The sequence below is a fragment of the Myotis nattereri genome (assembly GCF_964212035.1).
Source record: "Myotis nattereri genome assembly, chromosome: 5".
In the NCBI taxonomy this organism is placed as follows: domain Eukaryota; kingdom Metazoa; phylum Chordata; class Mammalia; order Chiroptera; family Vespertilionidae; genus Myotis; species Myotis nattereri.
This window is the reverse complement of record NC_138080.1, coordinates 79,102,522-79,115,857: the sequence shown is the minus strand read 5'-3', so window position 1 is coordinate 79,115,857 and position 13,336 is coordinate 79,102,522. Positions and strand designations below refer to the sequence as shown.

Genomic DNA, 13,336 nt, shown 5'->3' with positions numbered 1-13,336 from the left:
GTGTGTGTGTGTGTGTGTGTGTGTGTTGGAGAACAAGGCAGAGCATTCAATGACCCTATGAAAGTGGAATCAGTCAGTTTAACACCAAAATTAGGAGCTTAGCCTGTGACCAAGGAGCTGGGGAGAAGATGGAGGTTTTGAATGCGGGAGTCACATTAGCAGATTTGTATTTCAAAATCATCACTCTGCTTCAAAATCATAAATGCTGGTTATTTTGGTAAACTTAAAAAAGAAAGATTTAGAATGAGCAGCTGAGCCAAAGAGAATAAGAAATGCCGGTTATCGCTGATTGTCTTCTCTCCATCTTGAGGGGCTTGTAGGTTGGGATTTCCTGTGCGGTGCTGCCAGCAGGTGGGAGGTGTGGCTGCTCCCAGCACCCGCCAGGCTGGGGTGGAGTTAGGGCTCCATGGCCGATGGAAAGGATGGCGGAACCTTCCTCCCAGACCAAATTGTTTGTGTCACCCCCACTGATGAATGTCTGTGACATTGGGAATAGCAGTCCCATCAAGATACTTTTATTGGATTTCACTCTTCATTGACTCAAGAAGTGAAATATCTTAGAGTCAGAAGGCTGAGTCCCTTGCCTCAACTGGGTTGCTTATTTTTTATGGCTTACACTGAATTGTAGAGATTGGAATATATACATAATAACCAGGGAAGTTGTACTCCATGGGCTCACATGTACTTGTATATAACCTTACATAACTCGGCCTCTGGACAGAGACCACAGGTTTGGTTGCCATCTCTGCTAGGGTTCTAGTGCGGTAAGGAACACCTGGGTTTGCCCCACGAGAGCAGGTGTGCTTGTTTTATCAAAACTGGGCAAATTCTGAATGCCTTGGCCTTTATACTTCTAGTCCTCAAGGCATCATAGGAGGTTGTCAAGCATGATTCCTCCTGGCATAGTCCACAAACACTTGACCTTGGATATGGGAGCTTGTTGCTTTGCTGGTGTAGCGCTGGGACAGTGTTTCACCAAAAAGCTTATTTACAAAATGGAGCCCTGGTAATGAAAGTACAGATGCAAAAATAGGGAGTTAACAGTCTCAGAGGGCCTTGACCAGTGTGGCTCAGTTGGTTGGAATTTGTCGTGTGCCCTGAAAGATTGCTGGTTCGATTCCTGGTCAGGGCACATGCCCAGGCTGTGGGCTTGATCCCCGGTGGGGAGCATGTAGGAGGCAGCAGATTGATGTTTCACTCTTTCACTCTCATCTCTCTCTCTCTCTCTCTCTCTCTCTCTCTCTTCCTCTCTCCCTAAAAATCACTTTTAAAATCTTAAAAAAAAAAAAAGCAGTCCCAGAGGAGCACAGTCATTTCCAGGATACCTTCAGTCTGACAAATATCTAGGAAGTAACTTTGCCATATTTCTGTGGGACACCAGGCAAGTCACTCCCCAGCTATGTCTCTGATTCCTCAGGTATAAAGTACAGTTGCTGCACTGGATTAGTTTTAAGGTATTTTCTGGTCCCAACAGGCTGTGATTTGGTCATTAACTGCTGAGTAGCCACGCAGGGTCAGCACTCAGGGACCCACCCACTCACCCAACAGGGATATATTGAGTATCCAGCATGCACCAGGCCCACTAGTAAGCACTGGCCAGTAAGCTTAACGGTGAGGTTCAGGTCCAGAGACAGGGATGACCTGTCCGTAACTGGTGGTTAATAGCTGGTTCCATCTTTTCCTCTAAGCTGGTGGCTCAGTGTTCACTTCTCTCTCTGCTGCCTTTGGCTAAGCTCCTTCGGGCGTCTTTCCTCCGGGGCATCACTGCACGTGGCTGTGTCTGCTCCAGCAAAGCTGCCCACTCTTTGGACTTTATAGCCCCTTCCTGGGAGTTCATAACAAGACTTGCTTCAGCTGCGGACTTGTAGCCCGGGACCGACCCAGGAGAGGGCTGCTAGACGCCACAACTTCTGCCTGTATTTCTGATTCATTATCCACGTCAGACAATCTGCTGTGAGAATGATGACAAATGTGTGGTGTTCTGCCGAGGGAATCGTGTCCTCTAAGATTAACCCATGCTGACAGCCTGCTTGGCTGCTGCTCGGAGTCCCATCACCCATCCTGCCTTCTTCAGTAGTCCAGAACAAACCTTAAAGCCTACAGAGTGTTAGGCAAAGGATAATAGGAAACTTCATATCCATTTAGACATGCAAATAATAGATGTATTTATTTCAGACAGAGAGGCCAGGACAAGGTGGGCTGCTGCTATGGGAGCTGAGAGGCATTGGAGAGAGGAACACTACTAGTATACAAACATGTAGGTGACTCCAGAGAATTTCCAAGCTAGTAATCCAGGCGGGACTGAGATGGACTAAAGAAGAAATCATTCCGGAATGATGGCACTCGGAAGTTATGTGACTGTCATCACAGGCCTAGCCACTGGGCAAGGCTCTCTCCCAATTTGGGCTTTAGTTTCCCCCATTAGTAAAATGAGTGAGCTGGACTAGGTGGTCTCAGAGGGCCCTTGTAGGACTTCCTTTTCCAGTTCATTGTTCAGAAGGTTCAGCCTTATGGTCCCTAGGATTGTGCTATGGGTACAAGATCATCTGCCTGGATGTCAAGTCCAAAGTTAATTCCCCTAACAGACATTCGTCTTCTTACTGTCCTCCACCCTAAATCACTAGGGTGGGTTTGAGATAAGAACCAAGTTGGTGTGTGCTCTTCCTCAGTCACTTTTGTTTTTTATTTGGAAAACGGTAGGTTACCTCTGATGCCAAACCCTAATTCCTGAGGAGCTGAACATTCATTACGTACTTAGTGGAAAAGGTCTCCTTCCTGTGCCCCGTGAGTTCTTCGGGGGAATTAAATGCCACTCCAAATCTTGGAATTAAATCTCATTTCTATGACAATGGTAATTGCATCCTCTGTACCCCCATCTATTGAGGCAAATAATAATTATAGCAATGGCTGCCATTTTTTTTTAAATATATTTTATTGATTTTTTACAGAGAGGAAGGGAGAGAGACAGAGAGTTAGAAACATCGATGAGAGAGAAACATTGATCAGCTGCCTCCTGCACATCTCCCACTGGGGATATGCCCGCAACCCAGGTACATGCCCTTGACCGGAATCGAACCTGGGACCCCTCAGTCCGCAGGCCGGCGCTCTATCCACTGAGCCAAACCGGTTTCGGCAATGGCTGCCATTTTTATTGCTTCCTATTTTCCAGGCATTATATGGAGTACTTGACACACTACAGCTCATTAGCCCTCATACCATCTGCTAGAAGTAGATTCTATTGCCCCATTTTATAGATGAGGAAACTGAGGTTTACAGGGTTAACAATCCCGCCAAGATCACACTGGCAGAGCTGAGATTTAAACTTGCGTTTTCTAACTCCAGAGCCCAGGCGTTAACAGTCATTCAGGACTATCAGTGCAAAGCACTTCAAGGGCACAGTCATAGCCTGACAGTCCACAGACACTTGTCCTCTACCCAGAACACAGGCCCACAGTGATGAGAGTCACTCCTAGCAGTTTGCTGGAAGAGCAGCTTCAAGTAAGAGAACACGGGTGGCAGTTCCTGCAGCCTTTTTTCCAGTGGGTTGTGATAAGGGATGGGGTTCTTTCTATGGACACAAGCCATCCTACTAGCACCATGTATCATTATGATGAAGGTGAGGATGCAGAGACTGGAACTGGCATGAAAGACTAGAATTCTGCTTATTTTTATAGTTGAAAGTGACATCATCCCAGTGCCTCTATCAAATGGAAAATTGGAAGCTGAACTGAAATTGCTTAAAAATGTATCCAGAGTTGGTTTCCACAGCTGTGAGGAAGTCACTGGTTGTGTTTAGAGATGCATTTCTAGTGGAGATGCTTGCTGAGTCACCTGTGTGTCATCCCACTCGAAAGCTGCTGGTCAGCCCCGGAGGACTCCAAGGCTTTGGGTGCTGTTTCCAGGCACCTGTGATACGCCCTGCACTGGGGGCTAGTGCGCGGATGGAACCACACTCCTTCCTTGTTCTTTGCGATGTATTGCGAGTGTCTTTTCACATCAGGAAGTGATGTTTTACAACATTTTAATGGTCACATCACCTTCCCGGTCCATCTGGTGGGTTGAACCTGGGCTTTTGGAGCAGTCTTCTGCCCCCACCAGTGAGTTGGAACAAATGGAAATGCTGGCTGCTTGACCAGCCCTTTTAGTTATTTGGCCTTTATCCAGGGACTTGGGGGAGAGAGCCATGGGTATGGGAGCTTGCATTTACTTATCTCCTCTTTTTTCCATCCTCAGGCAGAAGAAGGGGAACGTGGCCCACAAACACTGGGCGGGACCTTCGAATCTGGTCAAGTGCAAGCCCTGCCCCGTGGCACAGTCGGCCATGGTCTGCGGCTCCGATGGCCATACCTACACGTCCAAGGTCAGTCACCTTTGTCTCTTTTGTTGTGAGAAATCCTCCATGTCTGCTGGTTCTGACGGGTCTCCGCGCCCAAACTGGCCCTGCTGTGTGAAGCTCCGTGCACTGTGGGGCCCTGTCCTTTAGAGGCTGCCGCCTGAACAGACTGTCAAAGAGACAAGTGAGATAGAAATGTTACCTCCTATGTCCTGGCGGGGGCGGTAGGTGGGGGGGTGTCAAGGGCCAAGGGGAGGGGAATTCCGAGAGTGGATGTGATCCTGAGGTTAATCCAGGGGAGCTTCCTGGAGAAGGTAAGAGAGCAAGCTGTGCCAAAGATGCAAGTCATGCAGCTCGGCTGATGAGAGCAACGGCATAAGGGCGGCCCGGGATGCTGCCCAAAGGACAGCATGGTGATGGGAGGGGTGTGAAGGTGACGGGAGGACTCTGACATCAGCACACACTTCCGCCGTGTCTCTTGCACATCTAGATGGCATCCCGCCCTGCACCAGGCCCTGGGGCTCCGGCCATTGTTCCTTTCTCAGAACCTCAGGGACTTGGAGTCTAGTGGGGAAGGCAAGTGTGGTGACAGGTCATTGTCACTCAGACCTATGCAAACAAAGGTGGTTTCACAGAAAAGGGAACTGGGGATCCAGTGGGTCTATCTGTTCTTCTGGGAAGGACGGGGAAAGTCTCACAGACGAGGGGCATTTCATTTGGGCTCCAGCAATAGGCCCTCTGAGCAGCGGGGAAAGGGGTGTTATCAGGAGAAAGGAGGAAGGAAACGAAACTTCCTTCTCAGACTTCAGACTCTCTCCTTGGGGTAAAGTGGTCCGTTTGTGTGGGAAATGGGTAGTCTCACTGGGAGAGTGAGTTAAAGAAAAGGAAGCCACGGAATGGACACGAGTTTGCTTATTTACTCTGGCATTCAGCCCACACAAGTCAGCACTGCCTTAGTGCCCGCCACCGAGTGGGGCAGGAGGCGTTGGTGTGCGGCTGTCTCTGGCCCCAGCCTCACCACTGTTCTCTCTCCTCCTGGTTTCCTGGGTGAGGCTCCCTTGCACAATGGAGTCTAGGGCCAGGGAGAGTTGCTACAGGAGACACCCTGGTCACTTACGGCCACACCACCATGAGATTCTTGGGCTCAGGGATGCAGGCCATTCTGCAGGCCTTCTGTCCTGACCCACCGCACAACAGCTGGCAGCATCTGTTCTCTGTGACCCCACCCCCATCCCAACCCTGGTGCACCCTCCTGCCTGCTGCCCTCACAGGCTTATTTGGGTTATTTCCAGGCTGAGCCATGCTTTCCTACTGATTTTGTATTGCACAGGTCAGTATTTTCATACATTTAACAAAACAGGCATCTTTTGAAGGGATGTATCCTTGTACCCACCCGTGTAATCTGCTTTAGGACCCCCCCCCCACCACCACCACCACACACACACACACATACACCTTCCCCCACTCTCCCTGACCCCTGATAGAATCAAAATTTGAAATGGGGCTTGCTTCTGACCACGTAACCCCTTCTGGAATAGTTGACTTACAAGGGGCATTGACGGGATTTACGGGGGCATGGAAGCATCAGTTCTGTCCACCACTCCAAAGACAGCTCAGGCCACCATCGTCTCTCACCTGCAGACCAGCTCCCAGGTGTGCACAGCCTCCTGGGGCCGCTGCTGAAGTGCAGTGACGATGTGGTGGGGCTGGCATGCAGCCTGAGAGCCTGCATTTCTAACAGACTCCAGGCGATGTCCATGCTGCCGATCCAGGAACTACCCTGGATAGGGAGGACTTCGGTTTTCACAGGTGCCTCCTAGTAAATCTGTTTGTCTCTAGTTTGCCCTTCCCCTGCCCCCAAAGTCCATTTCCACATGATCGAAGGGGTTGTGTAATTCTGTAATAAATGTCTGTCATGTGTCTCCCCCCGCTTAAAATGCTTGGATGGCTTTCCTCTTGCTGCTAGAACTAAGCAAACCCTTTGTGGTTACTAACAAAGTCCTTGAGCCTGTGGCCTGTCTATTCCATAATCACTTACCATAGAAAAGCCCTTCCTTCATTTGTTCAGTAGTGAGCACTTAGAATTGTCCTGGGCACTGTGCAGACCATGGCAAGGAGCAGTGGGAAACAGACAGGCACCGTCGCAGGTTATAGTCTGGTAGAGGAGACACAAAAGATAAGTCAGCAAACAAGCAAATGTGTAATTTCAAATTCTGGTTAGAATTGAAAAGGAAATGAGCATGGTGCTGAGAGTGAGAGCAAGAGAGGCATGCGTTATAGGGGATGGCAAGGGAAGGCCTCTCTGAGGGGGTGTCCTTAAAACTGGGGTGAGAGGGGTTAGAATGTTCCCGATAGAGAAATAGCATAACTCAAAGCTCTCAGGCTTATGCTCTCAGGATGATGTGCTTGAAGAACTGAGAGGATGCCCGCGTCACTAACGGTGAGGGGAGAGGCACATGAGGTGAGGGTGGACAGGGAAGAGACATTTAGCCAAAGCTGAAAGGTGAGCAGACAGTTGAGTAATGCCAGGCTCCTGGAACACTTGTTACTGTAAGTGCCTTCTTGTCCATGTCTGCCTTAAGAACACGAGATCCTAGAGGGAGACACCAAGTCAATTACCACCTTAACCAGACACAGGACACGGCACATAGTGGGTGCTTCACAAGACACAGCACACAGTGGGTGCTTAATAAGATCATGGACAAGACTGGACCACCAGGGACACTAGTTGAGAAGGAAAAGAGAGATTCTGGTCTGTGCAACCCATCAGGGATTTGAGTGAATGGGCTGATGAGAGCTTAGCGATTGAGAAAAATAAGCCATCCCCACCAAGGGGCCAAGTTGCTTAGCTAAACAGCCAGCCTAGGGTTCGGGCAGAGAGTCAGAGGCTCCTTGCGGTGGTTCTCGCTGTGAAGATCCAGCATGTGCTGCTCAAATTATTCCCTCCAGCTCCGGAGTAAACTGTCTGATCCTCGAGCCTGTGACTGGGGACGAGCCATGAAATGTCAGTGAGTGATGAGGGCTGTTTGGGCAAGCGGCATGTCGCGCATCAGGCCCCAGCAAAATCCTGCCCACTCGCTTGTCCCTCGTTCGCAGAAGGAGCTTAGAATGCCAGCGCCCCATGGCCCCTGGGCTACAAGGAGCAGTGGTAACCCATCGACTTGGCTTCAAATGCTGTCAGTTGCCCAGGGAATGTCTTTGGAAAGGCTCGCTGGTCAGGGCCCCCTGCAGTCTGGCCTGGAAAGTGGGCTTTTGTGTTAGAGAGGCTGCCTGTTTACAGACACTGTTAAATGGCTTGTGTAAGAGGCAGGTCAGGATGTGGAAGAGTCCTTTGCAGTGACTCCTGAATCTTCAGAAGAAGAGTGGCTTCCAGACACCACTGGGCAGAGCCCTTCAAGGCCCTCCCTGCATAGCCTGCTGTTCCTCCAGTGTCCTTGAATTCCTACGCCAGCCTGAGTCCTCACATTCCAAGACCTGCTCACCGTCTGTTCCTGGAGCAAAAGAAGAGACCTAAAGCCCTCTCACCAGAAACTGCAGTGTTCTTCTCCCCATTCTCCATACGGGTACACTGAGGCCCAAAGAGCCAAAGACAGTGGCAGGGTTTGTCACCCATATCTCCTGCGTAGATCTCACTCACTTCTGTTTGAAGTTAAAAAGAGGGGGAGGGTGGTGGAGGGAAGGCATTGCAGTGGAAAATGCTGTAGGTGTTGGGTTTTGGCATTAGTCTCCTAGTTTCTGTCTTTTATGAACTTCTAGAAGGTTGGCATTCTCTTTTACCTAAAGTAATGAATCAAATGTGACTTGATCAAAAGGCATCCACTGACGGCTAAAGACCTCGGAAGCCCGGGACAGTTCTAACTCCCATGGCACTCCAGGGGGAGTGTTTCTGTCTGGTTGGGTTTCTCATTGGGTGATTTCGTTATTGCCCCTAAGTCCATGACCACTTAGTTATGGAAGTTTAAGGGGACATTTTAATCTCACAGACAAAGCTTTTGAGGACCACCAGTCAGTGGTCAGTTAAAAGAGTAAATGAGTTAACTATCACTGAACAAACACCTTTCCATCCGCAGCAGTTAGGGCCTTTTCTGTGTCAGTGGGGTCAGGAGGCAAAGGACAGATGAGACCATGATGCATGGCGATTGGATATTATGTCAAATTCACAAGAGTTAGTATTGGCAGGAGTATATTGCAGCCCAGTCCCACCAGCAAGGACCGGGCGCCTGTAATAAATGATCACAGCTCCCGGACGGCGTGTTTGCCCTTTCACAGATGGTCCAGGGGCCGCGGGAGCACCGTCAGGAGCAGGAGGGAGCCTGAGCCCCAGCTCTGTCCTTGATGCCACTGTTTGTCCTTGGGTCTCATCAAACTAGCTTTCCTTCTGCTCCTAGAACTGCGGGATGCGTTTAGGACCCTCTGTCGGTGCCAGGGTTCTTCCAGGGCCGGCACCGGCCACACTCGGAGCCCCGTGACTCCCCCAGGACGAGAGGTAAAGTGGATCAGAACGCACAGTCCTGAGATGAAGGAGTATAAGATGTTACATGGCAATAAATGTTTATTGAGACTCCATAAAGTATAACCCATAAAAGATAAGGAACAGACCCCGGCTGGGAATAGAGAAGTGGGAGGCCGGTGCCGCAGCCGCCTGAGAATGTGACAGAGATGCTGCCCCTTGGAGTTGATTCCAGGCAGTAAAGATCACTCTAGTCATTTAACTGCCCCTGATGCCACCTTCTCCTGCCAGGAAAAATGAAGTAGGTAGTCCAGACGCTCAGTACATGGTGGTTGAGTCTGCCTTACTCTGCATCATGCATTGCACTGAGTACTGAGGAGGTGACAAGGGACAAAAGAGAGAAAGTCCCCATTTTCATGGAACTTACAGGGAAGGTGGACTTACAGGTATTCTTTTCAGTAGAATAGGGGCATTTGGGTGCTGCGGGACACAGAGCAGGGCCCCCTCAACTCCGTGGTGGTGTGAGTGGTCTTAGCGGATGTGATGATTCAGTTGAGATCTTAAGGGGGAAAGGAGTCAACCAGAGTAAGAGTCGGGCAGAGGGTGGGGCAGCTCATTCATCCCAGGGAAGAGGGGGCTGATAAGATAAAAGGAAGCATGGCTCCTTGAGAGAACCATGACAGTGTCATTGTGGTGGGGTCATGTATGAATTGGGGGCAGGTGGTTGACTAGCTGCAGAAATGAGGCTAGAAAACAGGGTCCCTTTCTACAGGACCTTGAAAGCCACATGAGTTGGACTTGACACTAAGAGCTTCAGGGCTGCTATTAGGCATTTATATTTTTTAATGGGCCTACACTGACTGCATGATGGTCGAGGTTGGGGGCAGGACTGGAGGCAGGGTGACTGTGAGGAGCCTGTGGGAGTGTGGAGGGCAGGCTTGGATTTGCATCATGTTTGCAGAGATGGATTGAAAACAGTCTAAAGAGGCACTCAGGAAATGGGAGCTGATCGTGGTGGCTGAATTTAAATATAGAAAGTTATGTCATCTCTGAGCTCAGCAGAAGGGCTTCTTCACCGTCCCAGTCCTGGTGGGACTTGCGAATCCGCCTGCCGACAGCTTGTGGCCTCCGTGGGAACCAGCTGGGACCTGTCATCTGGGAATGCCTTTCCTTTCTCTCCCATTATCCACACGGAAAGATGGAAGCTATGGGGTCCTGGCTGCCAACTCCTAATTTTGCCAGTAAGCCGCGGAAGTTGCTGCTGCTGACTAGAATCTGGCCAGCCCAGACTTCAGGTGGACAACCTTAGCCTTCTCTCCAGAGGGAAGGCTGTTCTGGAAAGTGTGAGCGGATCAGGAGAGGCGCTGGGGTCCTGGATGCTCAGAGGGAGCAGGGGGTGGAGGGTCCCCGCTGTTCCAGCCCAGGCCCCACTGGTCTCTCACTGCCGGGTCTCTTTCAATAGGACTTCATTCCCTTCTCTCCATCTGCACCCACCCGACCACAGCTCAGGTGTGAGGGCCAGGATTGCTCATTTTCCACTCAGAAGCCTGGGGTGCCCAGCCCGACTTCTGAAGAAGGGGGCTCTCAGAGGACAGCTACAGCCCTGAGAACCAGCTCTGTTCTCCCGCATTAGCCTGGCTGTTGGTAATTGGAAAACAAGTAGGCCAATACCCATCTTCTCTCACCCCTCCCCACAATGTTTACTTCCTTAATCGCCGTTAAGCAATTAGCAAATGGCTCATTTAGACGCTGAGGAGAGATGCAGTTAAGAACTGCTGTGGAGGAAGATGCTCTTCTGTGCCTGCACGCCGCGGGCGGGGGATGGGGAGGGGGCTCACTCTACAGGGCTGGCATTTCTTTCGACATATTGTCGCTGCAAATTATATTATTTTCAGAGTCATCTTAATAGTTTCCAACAATTGCTACCAAGTAAAGGTCATGTTTGAAGTTCTTGGCAAACGGAGTCTCTGTTGGCCGCATTTCCCGCGAGCAGGCTCTGCTGGTTAGAGCGAGTCCAGGACATGGATTTGTGAGACGTCTCGAGATAGCTTCCAGCTCTGATGATTTCTGCATACCCCCACCCCCAGACTTTTCGGGGCGCTGTGACCGTGGCAGGCATGGGAGGGCTCTATGTGTGGCTGCTCTTTACTTTTTTTTAGTAGAGTTGAGGCTGTCAGTATTTCCAGAGATATTTGTAGACAGCTCTGCCTCCCTAGAACCTGCTGGGTGAGAATTGTCTCCACTTGCAAATGGCTCATGGATGACGGCCTGGCTTAGAGAAGCAGGACATGAAGTGACTGGAAAGTGTAGGTGGGAGGCTTGCATTTTGCACATGTGCCCAGGAGAGAGTGGCACAGTACTGGCAATAGTAACCACCCAGGATTGAGAGGACTAGCAGCGATTAGGGAAGTCACTGGGTGCTCCCATCTGGGCAGTCCTGTATGGACAGGAAGTAGCAAAAGTCCCAATGCATCCCTGTGCTCTCAGGCAGTAGGAGAATGGTGTCCTGTGTCCACAGAGCACATAGAGGGAGGAGTCAGGTAGTAGATTTCATTCTTTTAATTTTCTGTTTTTTAGAAAAAGCCAACAAAAGAGGTATTAGGACTTTGGGGAAATACTCAGTGTCATCTAACCAACTCTAAGCACTTTTGTCTTATACATTAAACAGTTTGGGATTTGAGGACAAATACCCCATGGCCGATGCCCCAACCTGGCCTTTTCCCCTGAGGACTTGTTCATTTTCAACCTCCTTTCCTCAGTCTGGGGTAGCCAAATATCATCTGATAATGAGAGCTAGTATTCATACTATGAAAACTCTCAACTATTAGTTTCAACAGTTATTACCCTAGTTTTACTATCATCCTTTTATTCTTTTTTACAGGGTTTTTAGAAAAAAACAGGTATAAATAATATTTAAAATATTAATTGTGTGTTAATATAGGTCTGTTTGTTATAACAAAAACCCAAATGAAACAGTCTTAAATAAGATAAAGTTTTATTTATCTCTCATGTAGAAATTCCAAAGACAAGCAGCCTGGAGCAGGTACGCTGCCTGTAGACTGTCAGTGACCAGGATCCTTTGAGCTTCTATCACTCTCAGCAATTGCAATTATGGAGCTTCTGTGTCTGGGTCCAAGATGGCTGCTGTTCTCCACCAGCGGGAGGGAAGGGAAGAAGGGAGGGAGGAAGAAGGCACTGTCCAGAAGTCACCTTTGGCACTTCGGCTCACATCTTATTGAGTATAACTTAGTCACAAGGCTACCCCAAGCTGCAAGGGAAGCTGGAAAATGTAGTTTTTAAACTGGGAACCTATGTACCCAGCTAAATCTGAGAGTTATATTATTAAAGGAAGGATAGAGAGGATATTGGGGATATTTAGCAGTTCCCACCATAATAATATTTTAAATGATAACAACAGCAATCACAAAACAACAGTACTTAATTACTGAACACACACTAGGTACTATGACAGTGTGCTAAGTGTCAAGTGCATTTTATTTCCTCTGTTCCATCTAATTCTCACAACAAAGCTATGAGGTAGGTCTGTCATTAGTCCTCACTAGAGATGAGAAAACTGAAGATACAAAACCCTTCCAAGGTCAGTGCCGCTTGTGAGTAGCAGAACAGCTGCTTGAACCGGGTCTGTCTGACTTAGAATCACAGCCTCGCCTTCCATGAGTGAAAAGCCGTCTGAAGAGGAATGTAGCCTGCCAGCTGTGTCATCAGGATGCTTTTGATTTCAAGTGACAGAAATATAACCCAAACTTAGCTGCATCCCAAAGCGAAGATTTACTGGCACATAAAGCTGGAAAGCACACTGGGGAAGGCAGGCCTCCAGGAAAGAAGGGGACATTCAGTGTTGACAACACTCCATTCCTTCTGCCTCTGTCTCCGCTTGGTGCGTGCCTTCATTGTGCAAAGAGGCTTTCTCCCCGTGGCGGAGAATATGGATTTTGACAGCCCCACATTCATGTGCTCCTAACCTAGAAACTCCAAAGAGATTTGCCAGGGTCTTTGTTTTAATGCCAGGAATAGATTCCAATGGCCTCTTTTTGAATCATATGTTAATCCTTTAATCAAAGACCATAGTCACATGACCCTCTTAACCCTTATTCCTCACTGTGATTCAGGGTAGTGTTTTTTTACCAGAATAAGAGGGAGGGACCTGAACGGTTTGGCTCAGTGGATAGAGCGTCGACCTGAGGACTCAAGGGTCCCGGGTTCGATTCCAGTCAAGGGCATGTACCTTGGTTGCAGACACATCCCCAGTTGGGAGTGTGCAGGAGGCAGCTGATCGATGTTTCTCTCTCATCAATGTTTCTAACTCCCCATCCCTCTCACTTCCTCTCCGTAAAAAATCAATAAAATATATTAAAAAAAAAAAAGAAAGAGGGAGGGAAAGAGTATTTACTGGACGGAGAAGAATTTTAAAAGTGGTGAAGTACATAATCATCTAAAATATAAAATACTGTCGATTAGCCTCATGGAAGGCTCTAAGGCAGCGGTTCTCAACCTGTGGGTCGCGACCCCTTTGGCGGTCGCACGACCCTTTC

The 13,336-nt window shown here is 49.1% G+C and overlaps 1 protein-coding gene across 1 annotated transcript in view; it reads left to right on the top strand.

The window, feature by feature from the left end:
- SPOCK1 (SPARC (osteonectin), cwcv and kazal like domains proteoglycan 1) overlaps window positions 1-13,336 on the top strand; it is a 496,575-nt gene that overhangs the window by 361,015 nt on the left and 122,224 nt on the right. Inside the window, exon 5 of the mRNA XM_081090748.1 lies at window positions 4,234-4,360. Coding sequence (XP_080946874.1) covers window positions 4,234-4,360 — 127 coding nt within the window. The remainder of the gene's footprint in view (window positions 1-4,233; window positions 4,361-13,336) is intronic.